The 21,681-nt window shown below is 38.2% G+C and overlaps 1 protein-coding gene and 1 long non-coding RNA gene across 3 annotated transcripts; both read left to right on the plus strand.

Moving 5' to 3' along the window:
* The first annotated feature begins 217 nt into the window (after positions 1–217).
* LOC144025536 (uncharacterized) lies at positions 218–4,975 on the plus strand. The gene is made up of 3 exons (XR_013284910.1): positions 218–404; positions 1,704–1,834; positions 2,336–4,975. It is a non-coding gene; the product is annotated as an uncharacterized LOC144025536 (long non-coding RNA).
* A 5,332-nt stretch (positions 4,976–10,307) lies between these two features.
* On the plus strand, positions 10,308–21,291 carry sdr42e2 (short chain dehydrogenase/reductase family 42E, member 2). 2 transcript variants are annotated; one of them, XM_077533260.1, is made up of 11 exons: positions 10,308–10,715; positions 13,212–13,307; positions 13,750–13,807; positions 13,895–14,013; positions 14,080–14,155; positions 15,942–16,024; positions 16,984–17,121; positions 17,269–17,334; positions 17,739–17,802; positions 17,883–17,956; positions 20,815–21,291. In XM_077533260.1, the coding sequence occupies exons 1-11, from the start codon at positions 10,311–10,313 to the stop codon at positions 21,058–21,060; spliced, it is 1,425 nt and encodes a 474-aa protein (XP_077389386.1). In that variant the 5' UTR covers positions 10,308–10,310; the 3' UTR covers positions 21,061–21,291. The 2 variants fall into 2 exon arrangements, with proteins under 2 accessions (XP_077389386.1, XP_077389376.1); XM_077533250.1 differs by having other exon boundaries at positions 13,750–14,013.
* Positions 21,292–21,681: the final 390 nt, after the last annotated feature.

Genomic DNA, 21,681 nt, shown 5'->3' on the forward strand with positions numbered 1-21,681 from the left:
TAGAGCTAATTTATTGATTGTCTTTTCCTTTTATTGTTCAGTGTAATTAATGGGTAAGTGTCCTGCAATGGTCCCATTAGAACACTTGATTTAGCGTTATTAGAAAGAAAATGTTTCATCATTTTATTATTTGAATAAAAGTATGTCAACATGATACGTTTTTATATGACTTGTTGACGTGTTCTGTGCGGTATGGACAAAAGTTTATATCCAGAATTGGTGCCTCGAGATACGAGTTTAGTTCATCTCTTTGTAATGTTCCTGCCGGACCACCAGGAGGCATTATACTGTAAGACAATCACATAGACTCAAATAAAGAAGAAGAATATTACTTCTACTACTACTGTAAGATGCTGTGCCAATAATATTAGTCATTTTTCATAGTGGGCAAAGTATATATGGCTGTGAGTATTGCAATTATATTATGTGTCTACGTGTTGATCACTGTTTGTGTTCAAATGTTCATTGCTGAAGGTTTTAAAACGGCAACTAGTGATGCTAACGTTAGCATGTGAAAGGTGTGTTGCATTGTTTGCATGAAGCTGTATGGTTGTTAAGGCGTATTGTATGATGTTTCACTTGAGAGTAAACTTCAACAGAGAGTGACAATAAAGCCGCTTTTTTCTTTCTTTCTTTCTTTTTTTTTTTTTTTTTAACAATTCACAATTTGTGAAATCGGAGCTTGTATCCCAAGTCTGTGTGCTCAAAATATAATAACTTATAATACATCATCATGATATAAGTTAACGGGGGTAGGACGAGATACGTTCTTGTACTTCTTCCTACTCCCTTTGAACATATGATTTCTGACTGCTGATATTTATTTTACTATGTTGCTTTTATTTTATTTACTTTACTTGTATTTTATAATTTATATTGCATGTTCAATGTTCAATAACACTAAACAAAAAACAACAACAAAAGAAAACAAACAAATCCAAATGAAAGGAAAACTTGTAAGCAAGGTCACTTGTATCTCAAGGCACCACTGAATTTGCCTTTACAATAAAATCTGAAAATCATCTTGAAAAAAAAAGAAAAGATTTATTTTAAAGCCATATTGCCGAGTGTGTGTTTCTCTCTCTGTTTGTCATTCCACTATAATGGTTGACAAGGCCATCCATCAGCGTGTATCCAAAGTGACTGGTACTGTTTGTTTTTTTTTGTTTTTTTCCATCCGAACACAACCTCCAGCATTCACAGGGCAGGAAGTGAGACCCCAGCAGAGGATGCAGTGCGGTCACATCCTCTCCACAGACTCATCTGGGAATGTGTTGCTGTATATGTTATCAAAATGTGTATGTTACTGTGTGAATGTGTGACTGCGTGCGCTCATTAGTCTGAATGAGTGTTTGTTGCTATGTTTTTGTTTTACGGTCCTTTTTGTGTGTGTATTAAATGTTACTGAATGTGATAATGCATGCTTTCAGAAATTGTAACGAAGTCCATCTGGCTACATTTGGACATTCCCACCTGTCACGCAAGTCTAAACACAGGTTAACCGCTGTATGATCAAACTAAAATGAAATCGAATGCTCACCATTTGCTCACCACTAATGGAGAGCAAGCAGGAGGGTGTTGGCTAACGGATCTTGGACAGCCCACCTGTTCTATCCATCCATCCATCCATTTTCTTGACCGCTTATTCCTCCACCTGTTCTAGTGGATCTATTTTACTTTTGAGCCGCTTCTTGTTGTTGTAGCACCAGGAGCTGAAGGAGGAGGAGGAGGAGGACGAGGAGGAGGCGTGGGCAGTCTCACGCCCCGCAGACCATCCCGCATGACCGGCCGGTGTTTATTTCTGCTCAGCCCCCCAGTGTTTATTTCCACCAGGGTATGAATGTCTTTTCTGATCGGCCTCTCGTGTTATTTTAGATCAGCCGCTTGGGAAGGGATACATGAGAGAGAACAGCGTGTGCTGCTGCCAGTACGTCTCCGTGCACACATGATAATGTGGATTTTAGTGAAGAAAGAGAAGCTTGTTTTTTTTGCCCCATCTTTATTTTCACAGATTGTTTAAAAAGTCTTTTGTCCTCTGAGCTTTTAGCATTATTACATAATGCCCCGTTGGAACATGAATCATTATTTTATTAACCACTAAATCTTCTTTTCATGTTTTAAATATTGCACAGTCAAAGGAATGTTATGGGAAAAGACATTTTTGGAATGTTCTCAACGTTTGTTCATGTTTTCTACCAACCTAAACATTACTTACTCAGTATATTACTGTGTGATCAAAATAAGATATTCAAGGCGCAAATTTGAACCCACAAACTAAAAATCTAAAGACTGATTGTTTCCTTACATACAATGTGTTTGCTTCCATTTCTTTCAGTATAATCCTGGCTAGCCGCCAGTCAGTCATCAGCCAAGATGATGCCACGACATCCTTCATCCATCCATCCCTTTCGGAAAGGTGAACTGAAGATCATTTCTCCGACACCCACAAGACTGCTGACAGTTTGATAGCCTGCATGTCTGAGTACTTTTTGTCTGCTTCCCACATGACACATCTGTCATTTACAGCAGGGTGGTGGTGGTGGAGGGGGGTGGGAGTGAATGACACCCAGAGGTTGCATCACTTTCTGACTCACTCAACCTGTGTGCAATCTTTGTTTCTTTTACATAACCAACAGGCTTCTTTTTTTATTTTTTTTATTTTTTGTCAATGCTGAACACAAAAAAAGTGGCCAAGACCTACTATACAATCTACAATGCCACCTGTATGTCACGCGGCACACGCCATGGCAATAACGAGCCTGTATAACGAGGGGAGGTTTCACTACAATATCTCCTTGATGTCCATAATCTACATGTGGGAAGCCGCAATGGCACAGACTGGGAGAGGGAACACGAATGCTGCCGGCACCAGCAAATGCGCGTGCTAGCTACAATATCCTCCTGACTACCAGGACAAAAAATATTGTCCAATCATGTTTATTTTGATATTCCCCAATCTTTATGAAGTAACTGGAATACTGCAAAAGAAATTTTTAGAAATTTTTGAGAAAAAAAAAAAGTATATTTTTAAGCTATGATGTGTCCACTACAGAGGACACTTTTTAAAACTTAAATGCTACGCTCAAATACTGTTAAAATAATTCAAACAATACTTTAATGTGTTCTTCAGAGTCTTATAGAAAACATGCTAATAACATTTGAAGCCTAAATTTGTTCAATAAAAAGTGTTATACACTTACTTTTCCTCTTCCCTAAAAGTGCTTGCACCGAGGGAAGCCATTTTCTTTTATGATGCAATCAAAGGTAGCAAAGCCCCACCCCTACACATTTGGTATCATTAGAACGCTCAGAATGTCCTCTATAGAGCACAAAATGAGTTAATTGAGTAAATGAGTTAAATCGTATGCACTGGGTGGGAGACATTCAGGTTTAAAAAGGTCCACTACAGAGGACAAATTTTAATTGCTGTTAGTCAGCCGCTGAACACTTTATGGGTTATTTCTTTCACCTAAGAAGTTGAGTAAAATGAAGAACCCTACAAAAAAAAAAAAAGTTGTTTTTGATAAAACAACCCCCTCAAAATGATACACACTAAACAGTTCAATAAAAAAAAAAAAAAAAAACGATTTGGGCATTTAAAAACACAAAAACAAAGACAGATCCACTACTTGGTTTAATTTGACTCAATCTCCCCCAATATTAGAATAGAAAAAATTGGGCCAAACTGACACAAGTAGCGGATCGGTCTATTTTTTGCCCCAAATTGGGTTGTTTTTGACCAAACTCTTTTTAGAATGTATTGTTTTGTGATCTCCTAAATTGGCTGGCAACCTGTTGAGGGTGTATCCTGCCTACTGCCCAAAGCCAGCTGGGATAGGCTCCTGCACCCCCGTGACCCTAGCGTGGAAAAGTGTTTACGAAAATGGATGGATGGATGTTTTGTGGTTTATTCATATGATTCAACTTTTAGGGGTTAAATATATTACCCCAAAACTTTTAATTTGGTCCCTTTTGACCCAACTTCTCATTTTTTCAGAGCAGTCAAACTTAATCGATTAATCGGCAAGTAATCAAGTGTCAAATTAATCAACACTATTTTAGTAATTCAGTAATCCTTTCAAGACACTTTTTAATTTAAAATTGTCAAAATCCTCTAATTTCAGCCCATTACCAGTAATTGTTCACTGAGTTCTGCAGTCCTTCTGTGTTTAATCAAAATAAGACATTTGCAAACATCTCTTTTTACTTTGGAAAACAATGACCAAGCTGGTAACATAATACAACAACAATCCCCCTTTTTTAATCACTATCCGAATACAAAGTACAAAATAACCGCCAATTGCTGGTTAATAAACAGTCATCAGGGAAAACATGCTTTGGTAATACACTTTAATGCAAAATTCAAATGAATCCGATTAGTCCATTAATTAATTGAATAATCGCTAAATTAATAAATTCTAAAAATATTTGATAGTGACAGCACTTTTTTTTTTCTCTCTCTTTTTAGAGTTACTGGAACTTGATGTTTGTAATATTCGTATTTTGTATTTAATATATCTCCAAATTTAGAAATATAATTATAAATGTCATGTTTTGGTTTGGTGGGGGTGGGTTTTTGTTGTCTTTTGGTCGTTTGTCATGTGTTCCTTGTGTCTTCCCTTGTCCCGTTATGTCAAACCACGTCCACCTGAGTGTTTCTTCCCTTCCCAGTGTATCCACCAATCAGCTTCCCCTGCCACTTGTGTCTTACCCAGCTGTGTCTAGTCATTGTCATTAGCCTGTGTGTATTTAGTCCCCTGTTTTCCGTTCGGTTCTTGTGGAGTCATAGTATCTGTTGTGCCTGTTGTTGTCCCTGTGTTCCATGCCATGCCATGCCTTGTGTTTGTTTTTTGATCTTGTTAATTTTTTCATAGTACCTTGTTTATAGTTTTTGTTAATTAAATCCCCTTTTTTACCTGCATCCCTGCCTTGCCCTGTTTTTTGGTTGCCTCCTGCATTTGGGTCCTGCCACCAACACCCCACATCGTGACAATAAATGTGCAAAAGGGTCGCTCTAAAAAATCTACACCATTTTTTTTTTTAAACATTGTTTCAGCATTAGCCCCTTTACAAACGGCACATCATAGGCCCTTTAATAGTTTATTTTCTCACTTAACACACTTCGACCCACCAGAATGGTTGGAGTGCATGTAGGAGCTTCTATTACATTCCATTCCCCTTGTGAAACTCGAGCATTCTCATCTTGTTAAGACCCTCATTGATTTTACATGTAATGAATATTGAGCGTGTTCCTTGTGTTTTGTGTTCCTTATTTAGCTGCACACGAGGGGCAAAACATTAAAACCTTTTATTATGCGATCTCCAACTCCAAGAGGCACATTTTTATTTACAGGTCGTGTACTGTGTCCCATTGATTGTTGCAGTGCCACCACATCCCCTCACCGTCCTCCTCAGTGTCCTACTTTATTACGGAGGCGGCGACACATACATTTCAGCTAATTGATTTAGCTGGAAATCCTCTTCAGAGTGCACGAGCGCGTGCCCTCCTGTGTCCCATCGCGCCTGAAATGGGCATGAAATGAAATGACTAATCCACTTCAATTAGTCATTGGAACCCAAAATACACCAGCCAGCACTTTCGCGCTTCCATTTTTGTTCAATTGAACAGAGGAATGCTTTAAATCGAAAGCTGTTGAGTAATTACCTATGAGCTTTAAAAATGCACTTAAAGGGGACATATGGAAGTGGGAGCAACAAAAAACAAACAAGCAGAAAACAATGAAAAAACAACAGAAAGCAATGCAAACAACAGAAGTCATTCAAGTGTTGTATTGTGTGGGGCTGCTTTGCTCCTCAGGACCTGCTTCACCCTTCACGCTAGAAAACTCTCCAGTATGACTGAGTTAAAACAATTCTGAGGGGAAGGGAAGGCCAAAATTCCTCCACAGAAATGCAAACGACTCATCCGCAGTTATGGCTGCCAAGGGTGGCACAACCAAGTACAGTCCAGTGATTGGAACCAAGCCTCACAGCAAAGCTGATCGAATTTGCAGTGAATGCTACAAAATAGCATCAATACACTTCTCGAAGCTCCTCCCCTTACTTCAACACGGGTCCGTGGCACCAAGGATGCCACAAGATGGAAGCAAATCACTATTTTTATATTAGACATGGCTTTGACTTGAGCGTAGCAAAACTGCATTTTATACTTGGGCTGTCTTTGTGAAATATTAGAATTGCTTTGATGATCTGAAATATTTAAACAAATTAATACATTTTGTTTAATTGTGCTTACTGATCACATCTTATTTTTTGCTGCCTATTTTCTGACAGGAGTTTTGAGGACAAAGTGAATGCTGTCAGTGGCTCCTACAGAAACTTTCATTCAGGGCGCGTGCAGGTGGGCTGCATGCAGAGCCTTTTTTTTTTCCTCCCCTTTTTTTTGTATTTTTTCTTCTTTTTTTGACAGCTTGCCTTGGCACTTTATTCGTCACTGTCTCTCCTTCGGCTGCCCTCGCTGCTATCAGTCCTTCTTGACATCATCACCGCTGTAACTTTCCATGAATTTACACTGAATGTTGATTTAGGAAATCAAAATTCACACGTGTAGGGGAAAATTCAGATTTATACTGTTGTCGCGTTCAAATTTTTACAATTTTTAAGAAACGGCTCCCATTGCAAATACTGTAATGTGAAGTGAATTTGTTTGTTTCAGGGTGATTGTAACAAAACCCATGTTTAAGTCTTAAGGCGTTTTTAAATACGATCATAACGGAACTTGGATCCTCGTGTAAATATGCATCCAATTACATTGTGCTTGTCATTGCTGTTATTTGGCGCCCCCTGCAGTTAAGCATAGGGCATAGTCGAGTTCAATTAGGAACATTTTTTTTTTCTTCACAAATCACATCTACTTCTCTGTGATGTGTTGACAGTGGATGGTTTAACCCACCCACTTTCCTCCGTCTTTGCTTGCATGTCGGGTCAGGCAAGGTTACATCACCCCTGGACGCTGAATGACTGATCTCTCTCTCTCTCTCTCTCTCTCTCTCTCTCTCTCACACGCACACACCATTATCCATCCATCACCAAGAGCTGAAGTAATGGAAGAAGAACTGCAGTTTTGTGATTCGTCACTTGATAGATAGATAGATAGATCATAAGCTCTTGGAAGGATGAATTGATGAATGGAAAGGTTCTCACTTGAGTGCTTTCCCCTGCTTTCTCAACTTCCAGAGTCAGCTAAGGTTTGCTGTCTCCTAAATGGAACATGACGGCTCCAATTACATCTTCTCGGACAACAAAGGCGCACACGAAGAGAGTCCTGCTGCTGCCCACCTGCTGCCACGTCACTTTTACATCATTTAACAGTTTGACCTTTAGAGGCCTCTCAAAAGTCATCTCTTTGTTAGTTTGGGAGAACATCTTCTATATATTTGCACCATGATTTTGTTCAGCTTAGAAATCTATTCAGTGAAGTCAAACCATATTCAATAGAACTAATGAGTTGGACCATTTTAATTGATTTGGAAGCCATAGCAACAACATGCAAATTACTCAAATAGTGGAACCAATTTGTCATTTGTGATCAATTGAAATATGTATACCTCGCATAATTATCTTGAGGTGACACCCAGAAAGTTGTTGGGATGCATTTTGATTTGAATCACCATGTACCTGAAATATGATGGTTGTTCTGAGTCATTTCAGGTTTTCATCATTTTCCAGGTGCTTCAAAAGCTCAAGAGGAAATTGGACCCACAAACAGCGCACATATCTTTCCCTCATGTCAACTGGAAAGAGGGTGCACACCTCTGTCTTACATTACGGTAGCAGAGTGTGCAGGTGGAAGTGGAGATGCGGGCCTGACAGGTGACACAGGTGACGGCACAAGACTGTGTGGCTGTTTTTGAGGCCACCTGCATGTGCTGAAGAATGGATGCGACTGGACCACTGCAATAACAGAGGTAAGATCATTCACTTATTTAAAAATCAAGAAACTGTTGGTGTTTATTGAGCATTTTTCATCAAAATGCCTTAAAAATTAGTCATAAATAACTGCATTTTTTTGGTGTTGATATGTGGAATTATCTTTTCTCGTTTACCAACATAAAAATGATCAATTTTCTGTTTATTTATGGAGATTTTTAATGTATTTTAGCGGGAGTTGTATTTGATCCTCATTAGTTACATCTTAGATTATAATAGTAAAATGAACTTTTGTGAATTGAAAAAAAAAAAAATTCATATACATTGAATTATATTGCGTCTTTGTCATTTTCAATATTATATGATAACTAACTAATTTTCCCCTACTCATGTAGCTCAACAATGTAACCAAAATTTCAGGGAAAAATTCAAGACAGAATGTGAATTAAACATTCATTATAAAGACAAAATCATAATAGAAATTAAATTATTTTAATAATAATAATAATAATAATAAATATTATCGGTGGGAATCTTTGACTATCTCATGATTCGATTCGATTCCGATTTTTGGGTCTGTGATTTGATTCAAAATCAATTTTTGATTCAGAAAAATATTTAATTCCAAATGATTTGATAGACAATGATTGCAGGTTCAATTTATAGATGTGTAAAGAATCGTCATGATCTACTCTAGCCTGAGTCGCTAAAGCTAATTAGCATGCTACTCACGGCACTTTTATCACTCAAAAGAAGGGCTATTCATTCAAAACACATCAGGAATGTATACAGAGAAGCATCTTAACATGACTCACCGGCATATGCTCTTCCTACGCTACAAAAAAATAACTTATTGGCATAATTGATCGTGACTTTTTCCCTTCTACTCTCTAATGTGGCTACAACTTAACTGTGTATCAGAACGCGTGGAACCACACTGCCCCTAAGTGGCCTAATCGTGTACAATATGAACAGCGCTCCCAATAAAGGCACACACAAACAAGGGGCAAGACAAGTCAAGTCAAGTCAAGTCATCTTTATTTATATAGCGCAGTATAAAATAATTTAAATAAAATCGATTTGGGGACATTTAAAATCGATTCTGAATCGTACAAAATGAAAATTGCGATTCTTCTGACTATCAATTTTTTTTGGCACACCCATACTAAATATATAGTATTTTAAACAATATATAGTATGTATAGTAGAGTTATACTGTTTATCTGATTGTTATATGATAAAATAAGTATATTGATAATATTGAAATGTGACAGTTTGATCTAAAAACACAGAAGAGGCACTGCAGGAGTGTCACCTGCTTTTTTTTGTTAAAAACATTTATATGAAAAGAACTATTTTATTTATTTTTTCTTTAATTTTTTAACCGCTATCATACCTGATGTTTGCTTCAAAATTAGTAATATAAATATGAATAAATAAATAAATAAATAAATAAATAAATAAATATTAGTAATATGAAAATATGGTACGAAGAACTCGATATGAAGAGGTAGAAAATTAAATACTTATTAGGGATAGACCGATTATCGGCTGGGCCGATTATCGGCGCCGATATTCAGCATTTTGAGAAATATCGGCATCGGCCATTTTGAAGAATCATATGGCCGATAATAGATCCTTTTTTATTTTATTTTTTTTAAGTGTTAACTTCAGGGAACTAATTTAAATGTAAATGTTTAAAAAAAGTTTTTATTTTCATTTTTGTCGACCCTGGAAACTCTCTGCACCTTCTGTTTTTGATTGAAATTAAAACTAAGATAAGTAAAAATTTAATACTTTGGATATTTGGAAATTTTGGAAGACTTATTTTTTGTAGAAAATAATTGTTTTGTTTTTATTTAACTTTTGAAAACATGCTACTGCGCCTGGGAGACCCCAGAACTTGTCTATTGACTAAGATTTTTTTGGGGAAAAAAAAAACCCTTAAAAATATTTTACTAACCCTAAAAGTTGCTCAATATAGATGTGCTTAAAAATTATATATATCTTAGGCGCTTTCAGGACGCTGCTAGAACGACTGCAGCCGTTTCTGGGTAAGTTGAGCTCACTGCTGAAAGGAGACTGTTTCTGTCCTCTTTAGGCGGTTTGTGACAGCTTAGGCTGTTTGAAATCGCGATATAAATAAGCTTGAGTTGACTTGAGTTATAAAACTGCTGAATATAAATCTGTACTTTTTACAAACAAACTCATCACATTCTGAATGGATTTTGTTGTTGGTTTTGTAAAGTGCAGATGAAAGCTGGTAACACACGGTAAACATATTCTTCACATTTTGACGTAGTTCATACTAGTGTATGATTAAATAGCGTGTGATTAAATACCAGTTCAGTGAAGTCAAGTGAAAAGAAAAAAACAATTGAAGCCCTGACGAATTCGTTGCCAACTAATCCAGGGCATCGATGCAGCTGTGCGGTCTCAACATGAGCGAGATCGGAGGCTCCCTCTGCCAGGTCAAGCAGCTTCCCTGCCACGGCGTCTCCCTTTGCCGCTTCCAGGCCACCAGCGGACAGCCCCTGCACAGCCTCTCCCCTCACACCCACCCGTGCCGGCTCAACCAGGCGCCCCCGGCCCCGCGGCAGAGGCCGAACGGAGCGGCGGCGTCCCGCTGCGGCAGCCTCCCGGAGCGCAGGGCCTCCAAAGTGGGCCAGTGGGCTTCGTCTGCCGGGACGGTGCTGGTGACCGGAGGTGGGGGTTACTTCGGCTTCAGGCTGGGGAGGGCGCTGGCTGCTCACGGGATGTCCGTGATCCTCTTGGACATGAACAAACCTTCATGGGACACCCCTGATGGGGTGCTCTTTCATCAGGTACAACATGTACAGTACCACAGATATCATTTTATGATGTAGCCTCTGAAAACTTGCTATCAATTTCAGAAAGCAATAACAAATACCATTATTTGTGTTTTATATTATAAATCACTAGGGACGTAATGATATCCAAACATCACGATACGATATTATCACGATATGAAGGTGACGATACGATAATTATCACGATATTGTGGGGGGAGTTGGAGATTTTTAAAAAAGATAACGATATTGTAAAAAAAAAAAAAAAAGCTCATACTAAAAAAAAAGCCCAATATTGTTTATAAAAGCAATGCATATAAACCACCTAAAATCTCTAATAGCAATATTGAGGCACTTACTTGCTAATGCAAGCACACATTGAGCAAATTAGGTTCCCCTTCATCTAATTAGCATAGATTTTAAACATAGAAGGCCAAAACATCTCTAATGAAAATTAAATTGCACTAATAAACTAGCCACTAGAGGGTGCTAGAACTGCACAAATGGAAATCAACCTGACTTTTTTTTATCAGATGTGTTCCTTTTAAATATTCGTTTTTCCCACCTTAGAAAATCTGAATCACTTTTACGCAAAATTTTTTAAATGTCATAATCTGCAGAGGTTGAAATTGGTTGAAAATAGGGGTGGGAACTTCTGGGTACCTCACGATACGATACGACATGTGATACAAGGCTCACGATAGCCATTATCTCATGATATGACGAGACAGCGATTATCGATATATTGGTCAGATAATAAATCCATGATAATCTACAACAAAACTACTCAGGACATAAACTAATGTTTTTTCAATTAGAACATAGTTTCTTTTTGTACCATCACTGAAACACAATATTAAAACTAGTGTCTTCTTCACAGTGAGTACTTTAGTGTATTTTTTTTTAAACAAATACAACTTTCTGTGAACAAATTTGTCTTTCTTAAACCCTATTGTCATGCAACATGTCAGTCACTCACATTGTCCATTGTTTCATTTTATAAACTGACAATTTTTTGTGTAACATTGCAAAAGTAAATAAATAAAATTACTTAAATATTAAATCCAATTAAATCACTATTAATATTCCTCAGAAATTGTGTGCTTCAAAAAGTTGAAACATCAAATATGTTTTAAAACTTTAAAATTGAAGGTATAATACATATTTTTCACAGAAACGTATGCAAAACTGAGTCAGTTGCTGGACAGATACCGTAAATGTCTTACACAAGTAAAAGTAAGCTCACAAGTCTTCTTCTCCTGAAGACTTCCATACATTTCCCTGCCACTCTTATGAGGTGCTCCCCCTAGTGGCCCACCAAGTAATTGCTCAATAAGTAATGAACAATGGAGCCGTTATAGTAGCTGAATATTAACTCTTTCACGACCAGCCATTTTAGAAAATTTCACATTTTTCAATACCCACGTGATATTACGTTCAATAATTATATATATGCCGAATCTACCAAATGACATAATAGAATAGAATACTTTTTGCCCCATCCCGTTCTTTTATAATTGACAGGAGAAAAATGTAGGTTTGGCAATGATGGTGGCATCAGTAAAGTTGTTTCCAAGTTTCACATTTACAGTGAAGCATAATCAGATTCTCCCCCATCTATCCCCGCTTTAAAAAAATTATAATTGACAAGTATACTTTTCTCCTAGTTGAAAATATATTGAGCCTATTTTTGACAAGGTGTAGAGTAAAAAGTACAGATATTTGTTTCCAAAGTCAAAAAGTTCTGGTGCGTACGTGCAAATCAAGCCTATTACGTGGCCCCTTGCGTCAAGATGCCATCAGCACGCCTCACTTTGCAGTCTCACAGGCAGGCGAGTGATCCATGTGGCTCAGAGGGCCAGCCAGCTGCTGACTGGGTCACAGAGGTCAGACGACATGATTCAGGTTTCACCTGTTCGCTTCATGGCGCTCTTAACCTAATTAGAATCATTGCTTTTTCCACGGGGTAGTCCTTGTGCACTGTGCCACTCCATTTTACGCTCGTTTTCTCTTTTCAGTAGTTGTAAAGTGAAATTGCCAAAGTTGAATACTTTTTAAATGTCGTAGTTCCCCATGGGGAATCATGTCACGTCAAGCGAATAATTCTGCTAATTCACCATCATAAATCCTAATTAAGGGCTTTGTAGTCGCATATAGGTGCCATAAGATGGTGGCCAAACTCTTAAAATGGAGTGGATTATAAAGCACCATCACATGTAAACAATCATGAACCTATGTTATATAAACAACTTTATATAAGAGTTCAGTTTTTTAACACAAACAAGTCCACCTTCACATCACACTTCTCATCAATAGTATAAGCTAGCATGCTAGCTTAAAAACGTTAGCACAAACTGACATGACAAAAGGCCAAAACGAACAACAAAACACACCAACCAAAAAGCAAACCACACTCACGGAATAAACCTTACATGCCGAACACTCCATAAAGCTTAAAAATGGACCACATTTGAACAGAAATCACCTGATGTTCCTCTCTTGTTGTGGCAGAGCGATATCCGTGATTATTCGTCACTCTTTAGCCTGTGTGAAGGCGTCGACTGTGTGTTCCACTGTGCGTCTTATGGCATGTCCGGCCCGGAACAGGTGAACATTTCATGGACATCATCACTTTCATCATCATCATCATCATCATCATCATCATCATCATCATCATCATCCTTTTGGTGGCATTAAACTCAATTCACTTCACCACAGGCAACAAGTCTTATCAAATAATGCAGAACGCCATAGATGTCACTCTGTTATAACCATTTAAGCAATTGACATTTTAACATAAATGGTGGAGCAAAATATGACAGTACTCACAGGCATATATTCTTTATCCTCTGAAGCAAAAAAATAAAAATACTTTGTTACATTTTTCAAACAATATCATTATTGTATATTTCATTATCATATTTTTTATAATATATATTTCTTTATATAGTTCTTTAATACAAGCATAAGCCTGACTAGGATGAGCTCAATAGAGAATGGATGGATGTGTGTAGCAAATTGTGATATTTGTTTTCATATTTGTTTCCAGCTGAGGAAAGAGCAGGTGGAGTCCGTCAACATGGGCGGGACCAATAATGTCATAAATGGTGAAAGGAAGCGAACACATTCATCGAGTGCGAACACAGTGATGATGGTTTACAGTTCCTTTTATTTTATATTTTATTTTTTTGAAGTGTGCAAAGAAAGGAGCATCCCGCGGCTGGTGTACACCAGCACTACCAATGCAGTATTCGCAGGGGAGCCCATCGAGGATGCCGATGAGGCCTCCGTCCCCTCCGTGCCCCCCGAAATGGTCAGTAAAAGTGCAACTGGTCTTAAGTCAAGCTGCATGTTTACAAGCCATTCTTGTATACTTCAGCACATTGATCACTACTCCAGGACGAAAGCTATAGCGGAGCAGATGGTCCTCTCCGCCAACGGATTCTCCCTCAAAGGTATGCAGTGCCACAGTTGCCATGGCAACATTACAATATTGGAACAAAATCTGCCTTCCATCTATTTTGTGCTCATTAGTATTGCGGGGGCAAAGGAGCCTATCCCAGCTGTCTTTGGGTGCGGGGCGGGGCACACCCTAGACTGGTTGCCAGCCAATCACAGGATAATATATACAGTGTCATTTATAACTTTATTTATAATTCAATTCATACTTTAATTTACAATTTAATTCAATTCAACTTTAAATTAATCTAATTTATTTGTGATTGTATTTTATATATAATAGAATCTGTATTCTATTTTTTTTTTTTTTTTATGTAATTGAATTTATTTGAATCCCATTCCACTGAAATGAAGTGTTTGTTGCTTCTCATGTTCAAAATCATCAGGATCTGGAGCCTTTCCCAGCTGACTTCAGCCTACAATCCATTGTTGGCTGGTTGACAATCAATGACAGGGTGAGGACACATACAGAGAGAGACTAACTTAATTATCTAGATGAGTTATGCATTCCTGCCATCAATATGTTAGCATAAAGTCAGATTTTTTGCTCATTTGATGGTGTGGTTGTACCTGAGCAAAAACTGTAGCATTCCAAATCCTCTTATGTTACAACTCACAGGTGTGATACCCCCCTCTTGACTGCTTTGTGACCCGACACCATATCAGCAGCCGCCTACTTATATATTCAATTAAGCTTAGAACCTTCTCATTATAGACGCAGGGTTAAAGATTGCGTAGCAGCCTGCGGGAGTTCACATCTTTCCCGCCCTACTGATCTGAAAGTGCCATAGAAAGGCATACCGTATTCTCTCTATTCTCTATTTTTAATGAGCCAATAGGAATACATATTTTACATAATAAAAATTAGTTAAGTAGCAAAATCCACCCGTTTTGATCCAACTCAGGGCAGGGTGGCCATTTTGCCTCTCGCTGTCGATTGAAAAAGACTTCACAGTTCCTCAGGGCTCAGTTAACGACCAATTACGGCTCACCTGTTTTCTGAGTTTGATCACATGACATTCACAAGATGAGTACTAAGCAACTGTGGTGTCATGTCAGGAAAATAAGTTCAAGTGTAACTCAAGAGGAAAATCGTTTTTTTCCCCCTTTTTGTTATTTTGTTGATTTTATTTTGTTAGCTTCTATATCCTTTAACTTCCCTGGAATGTTCTGTGTTCGAGTTGTTTGTTTTGTATACAATGTTTGTATTCATTTTCCTCACATATTTTGTATACTGTTCAAATAAAGCCTAGGGGAAAAAAAGTAATTCAACAGGAAATCAGACTCTTGCTCCGGCCCTCATTAAGATTTGAAATCGGCACTAAAATGTTCATCTAATTACCAGGATATGTACACAGCATTAGTAGACAACCATTTTTTTTTATTCTAGCTTGAATTCTTCCTGAATACAATGTCACAAGCTTGGCTCAACTATCTTTAAAAAGCAGTTTGCCAGTTCCTGACTACGGTACTTCTCAAGCTCCGTCGAGTTGGATGGTGGGTGTTGATAAAAAAAAAAATAATAATAAAAAAAAAAAAACTTACTTTCCAATCTCTCCAGGGATCAGATTCCAGTCTGGGCCACGATAATAGAGCATTCACCGTTTGAAACGTTCATGTGCCATTATGGGGTGTTGTTGGTCAGCTTTTGAGAGAGAAACAAATTCATTCCATTTTTGAAAAAGACTGTAACATAACAAAATGTGTAAAATGGAAAAAATGTCGCGAATATGCAACTCAAGAAAGCAGTCACATATATGCTTTGTATTGTGTGCTGTGTAGGTGGCGGTCTGCTAAGAACCTGTGTCCTGCGGCCTTGCGGCATCTACGGCCCCGAAGAGCGCCGACACCTACACAGAGTGATGGTGACGAACACATGCGCACACACACACCCATATTTCAGCCACGAAAAAACACAACACATCCTGTGTACGTCTCCTGGCGGAATGTGTTACCGCTAGAAGCGTTTGCATTATTAATGGCGCTCTCTAGTTACACTCCGCCTTTCTTCCAGTGTTTTCTCTGTGGGGCAGTCGGAAAGCATTCAGCATTTATTGTTAGTCAAGTGGATAAGAAACTTCAGTGTTTGAATGCAGCCAACAATGAAAAAGATCTGACTTGATTTACCGTATTTTCCGCACTATAAGGCGCACCTAAAAGCCTTCAATTTTGTCAAAAGCTGACCATGCGCCTTATAATCCAGTGCGCCTTATATATGGATCAATATTGAGCCACAACAGGTCTCGCTGTCAAGACGCTATTGGTGACACGCATGCGCAGAAGATCCCACCATCTTGGATTGCTAGCTAATAGTAATACTTTACCTCAGAGAAAATAATAAAACAGCTGTTTATTCATTTTGAAGGTGAATGGAGTTGTCAGAAAGCTGGTTTGTAATCTAGTAATAAAGTTTGACTGACCTATCTGACTGTTTTGTTGACATTCCCTTTAGCGCAGCACCATCTAATGGATGCATAACGTAACCCCAGCCTCTACTGTAGCGACTTATATATGGAAAAAGTTTTAAAATAGGTCATTCATTGAAGGTGCGCCTTATAATGCGGTGCGCCTTATAGTGTGGAAAATACGGTAATTGTACATGAGCAGGCCTTGAATAGTGCGCATGCATATATTATTGCAATACTGTTTGTTTTTTTACAGTTTGTTTGTGTTGCTGCTCTATGTGGGTTAAAGTATCTGTTGTTTGAAAGGTTTACAATTCCTATAACTAAAACTTCACGCACCAAAACCTCCATCACAGAGTTTTTATGTGGGAATGTGCATGGATTATCTAAGCTAGCAGTCAATCCTTGACATTTGTCAGGTAAACGTGGAGCGTCGCTTGTTCAGTTTCCGATTCGGCGATCGGCGGGCCAGGATGAACTGGGTGCATGTGGACAACTTGGTGCTGGCCCACATGCTGGCCGCAGAGGCTCTCACCATGAAGAAGAGCTGCGTCGCTGTAAGTGTGCACATTGGTTCGTACCCTGTCGCAATACTGTTAGCGCGTAATGTTCATTTTGTAACTTTGGTTGTTATATATCATGTCGAATCTTCGTTCTTGAATGAAAAATGCTGCACAAATCCTTCCTTTGTGTCGTTTTTCTAGAGCGGTCAGGTCTATTTCATCAACGACGGACTTTCAGTGAACCTCTTTGTGTGGTTAACACCTCTTGTGAGTTCAAAAATGTTTCTCAGTGTTTCATATGGGTCACAAACGGGCCTTTTTTTTATTGAAGTTTATATTTAAACGTGTTCATGGGCAACAGTGTCACAATTGCATTTTTCTAAAGGACTAGAATATGGCAACCGAAGCCAGTTTTGAGCCCCGCTGCGATTATATAATCACAAAGGGGAAACTAGTCACCACCAGATTCCCAATCTCCTGTTTGTGTCTATTTGCTAAAAATAACCTGTTGTTGAAAATCCATTTTCCCAAAAGCACAGCTGGAGGACTCTTTGACGATAACAGAAATAGAAATAGAAAAGCTCTCAGACTTGTCCTTAAAAATGTGAGCAGTTGATATATTTTTTCATGGAGTTGCTTTGATGATTTATGGTTTCTTGTTTTGGTTGCAGTTTGAGAGATTGGGTTACAGACGACCGCTGATAAACCTGCCTGTCTCTCTCGTCTATTCAGCAGGTAGAACATTGCTTATATGAAAGCACATTGAGAATTCTTACGAAGTGCATGTATTTATAACACCTGTGTTCTTTCCCCAGCCATCCTGATGGAATACTTGCACATATTCATGAGACCTGTGATAGAGGTGCCTCTCCTGTTCACCAGAAGTGAAGTAATGATTTCTTACTTTTTCCACTCTCTTGAATTGAACACTGATACTAGGTACTGTTCATAAGGTACACTTACACAATCTAATCACATTCAATATAAACTCCCTTTTACAAAATTTGTGTAGTTATATTTTACTACTAAGTGGCTTTCCTGATCATTGGTTTAGCAATATCAGTTGGTGCAAAATATGCAGTGCAGTTCTAAAATCAAATTGAACACAATACATTCTCTGATACTGGTTATTGACTTGTCTTCATTATATGTTTGTAATTGTCCCCCCAAATAGAAACAAAACATTTTTGGAATGTGCTTTTAAAGAGAAAAATAACTGTAATATTGCAGTTTATGCACTCCGCTGTAAGATGTAGTAATATTCCTCGTTCTATGCAGAGGATAAAGAACATATGCTAGTAAATGTTAAATGGACTGAACTGATGTCGCGCTTTCAACAAGAGTATTGTTATATTATCTGTCTACATTTTGTTGCTTTATCGGTTATGTTCAAATATCCGTTGCTTAAAGGATTACATCGCCGCGGCACGGATGCTATTTGTTTGCCCGTCACTAGCGGTTTGCATTGTTTGTTAGAATTAAGTTAAATTGACTTTTTAGTTGAAGTTTAAATGATACAATATGTATATTAGTTAGTTTGATGTTTAGTTTGACAGTTAACTTCAATGGGAGTGGCAATCAACACTTTGAAGCCTCTTTTTTTTTTTTTGAAGAAGAAGAATTGTATTAAACACAGTGCTAATGCTCACATCTCAAAATTTTGCTAGCAAGTAAAAGCAAAAAAAATCAGCTTGCATTTCAAGAAACTATCGGGTCACTTATATCTCAGTGCACCATGAATATAATGAAAAATGTTCCACAGTCAAATACAATTTGAATCAAACTAAGGTTTGACCGTTTGAGGCCTGCATTTCACAGAACTGTTCCGTATGTTTTCAGCTCAAAGCACTGTAAGCACTGTTAGATTGTGTAGGGGTACCTAATGAAATGACTGCACTGAGCTGCCTCGCTGAAAGTGTTTCTGGCGATGGCGGGCTCCCATTACCTGCGGCTGCATAGATTCTTGTTCAAGTCTCCCCCTCCACAATGAAGACAGACTTCATTAAGGGGAATATTTTCCGATCAGGCTTCTGCCCTCGGCTGCCTCCCTTACTAACTGAATTATGTAAAGCCCAAGTGTGATTTGAGAAATATGGAGCCCAAGGCATGACATGTGGCTGCGGGGGATTAAATTGTCAGAACACTTGAGAAAACAGGGCAAATGCTTTACCTGCAGAGAGACAACTTGAGGACATCTCATACTTTAATTTCTAGCCAAAGGTGCGCTCCATTTGTTTACCCAGACGCCCAAGTTTTTCATGGGAATGATATTAAACCCATAAATCAGTGCTGGTGCGCACATTATACCAGTGGTGGGCGGTAAGGACAAAGCACTGACCTAACTAAATTCTAAAACTAGTAACCTAGTATATTCTCTGCATTTGTACATTTGCTTCCCTGTTTTGTTCAGTCAGATTTCAGTCTCTCTTGTGTTGCCATGTCAATCTAAACTGCTCAGGGCCTTCACAATCAGCATAGTGTGCTGATGGCCCATGCAACATAAACTATATTAGCAGTGGGACTATTTCTTCAACTAATCAGATATTTCAAATGTGTCATCTGGCCCTCGATGACATCAGAATTTTCCATCCTCTGATTGGCTAGTTTGAACGAAACCTGTTAATCCAACTTTGATTAGCAAAACACATTTGTAACAATATGCACAAGTTAATACTTTTCATAATAAGCATTTCTGGTGAGTATGGTGTATTTTATTGAAATATTCTAACTATTTTTTTTAAATCAGATTATTCAATAATTCAGCACAGTTGTGTGCTGTTATGTTGCAGTTTTATACTCTGTTGGTGACTATAATTATGACATAATGCACTCTAAAAACAGTTGGGTCAAAAGTAACCCAATTATGGATCAAAAATGGACCGACCATTTTATGGGTCAATTTGACTCCACTTTCTGGGTTATTTTACACAAAATGACCCTTTTTTTTATTTATTTTTTTACACCCAACTAAAGGATCTGACCAATATTTATGAGGTGTTTTACACTAAAAGATCCATTTCTTGACTCAAAATTGGGTCATATTGACCCAAGTAGAGAATCGGTCCATTTTTTGGACCCATAGTTGGTTCTTTTTTTACCTACCTGTTTTTAGAGCGTGGTGGTGGTATGAAGAGGTGGATTAAGTCGGGTAAATCCCCAGTGACGTTGCATTTACCTGATGTACAGTTCATCACTGGGTTATACCCACAATTGATTTTTTTTTTTTTTTTTTTTTTTTAACATGTTTTACCTATTTTGTGGCATCAATAGAGTATTTTGTGGCTAAAAAAAATGAACATTTTGTATGCATGTTATATATTGAGGGCACAATTAAAAAAATGCTTCCCAGTGTCATGTCTTTGGCTCCATAGAAGAAAACACAAGCAGCGAGAATTCCACCACTTTTTACAGTCACTGTTTTTTAATGCTTTAAAACATGAACTTGCTTGAAAACTTTTAACAAGCTTTTCAGTAATCCCACTGAGGGGGATCGGAATTGAGGGGAGAAAACCGGGCATCCATCTTAAAGAGATTCAGTCACGGCCCGAAAGGTCCTCCTCATGAATGTGTGATGAGGCCGAAACCAAAGCTGAGCTCGCCCCGCCACACCTGGAGCTCATTCTGTCAGACAGCTGCCGGCAGCCGCGCGATCGATGATGGTCGCCGTGAATAAAACATCAGCTGATGCGGTGCCACAGCAGGCAAATGAAGTGCAACATGGCTTATGTGTATGCTTATTGTGCGCAGGTGAGGAACATAGCGGTAAGCCACACCTTCAAGATCGACAAGGCCCGCAAAGATTTGGGCTTCTGTCCCCAATCGTACAGCCTGGCGGATTCTGTGGAGCAATACCTGAAATCCAGGCAGGCTGGCTCCGGTTCGCCTCGCATCCACTGGACCCCCCGACTGCACAGACCCCATGTGGCACTGCTGTTGCTCATGATGGCTCTGGGCACGCTGCTAGTCATGTTGAGCTGCATGCTAGCCGACTAGTAACATTGTACAATATGTGTGCACCAGTGTCGCATTTTGTCAAGTATGCTCACCTCATGTACACATAATAAAATAAGTCACCAGTGGCCATGGTTTTAATATGATTCAGTGCTTCAGTTTTGCTTTCTTAACAAGGATAATTTCAGTTTGATTATTATTTTTAAGTCTTACATCTTTTTAAAATTTCAAACACATTTTTTTGTCTTAATTTTTCAATTTAATTTGGGTTTTAATTTCATTTCAGTTGTATATATTTATTTTACGTTTGATTCACATTTCAATTTATTTGAATTTTTAATGGTCATTGCTTGACCATTTTTGTATGTTATGTGATTAAAATGATAATAGGGCTTTCAAGATTAAAGCATTAACTCTGGAGATTCATTTCAATTCTTTAAAGCATAAAAAAAATGAACTCAGTTTCATTTACTTCCTATAACTTATGACCTTTAAGTAGTTTTACTTTAAGTTTTACTTGATGTTTGTTAGAGTAATCGCAAGTAATATGTGCATTTTATAAATTCAAATAGCATATTAGTTGTACGTCTTTTGGCATATCATCTAAGAGTAAATAAAACACCCTGCTTAAGTTCGCTCAATGGACCCTGCAAATCAAACCTT

This window comes from Festucalex cinctus, chromosome 1 (genome assembly GCF_051991245.1).
Source record: "Festucalex cinctus isolate MCC-2025b chromosome 1, RoL_Fcin_1.0, whole genome shotgun sequence".
NCBI lineage: Eukaryota > Metazoa > Chordata > Actinopteri > Syngnathiformes > Syngnathidae > Festucalex > Festucalex cinctus.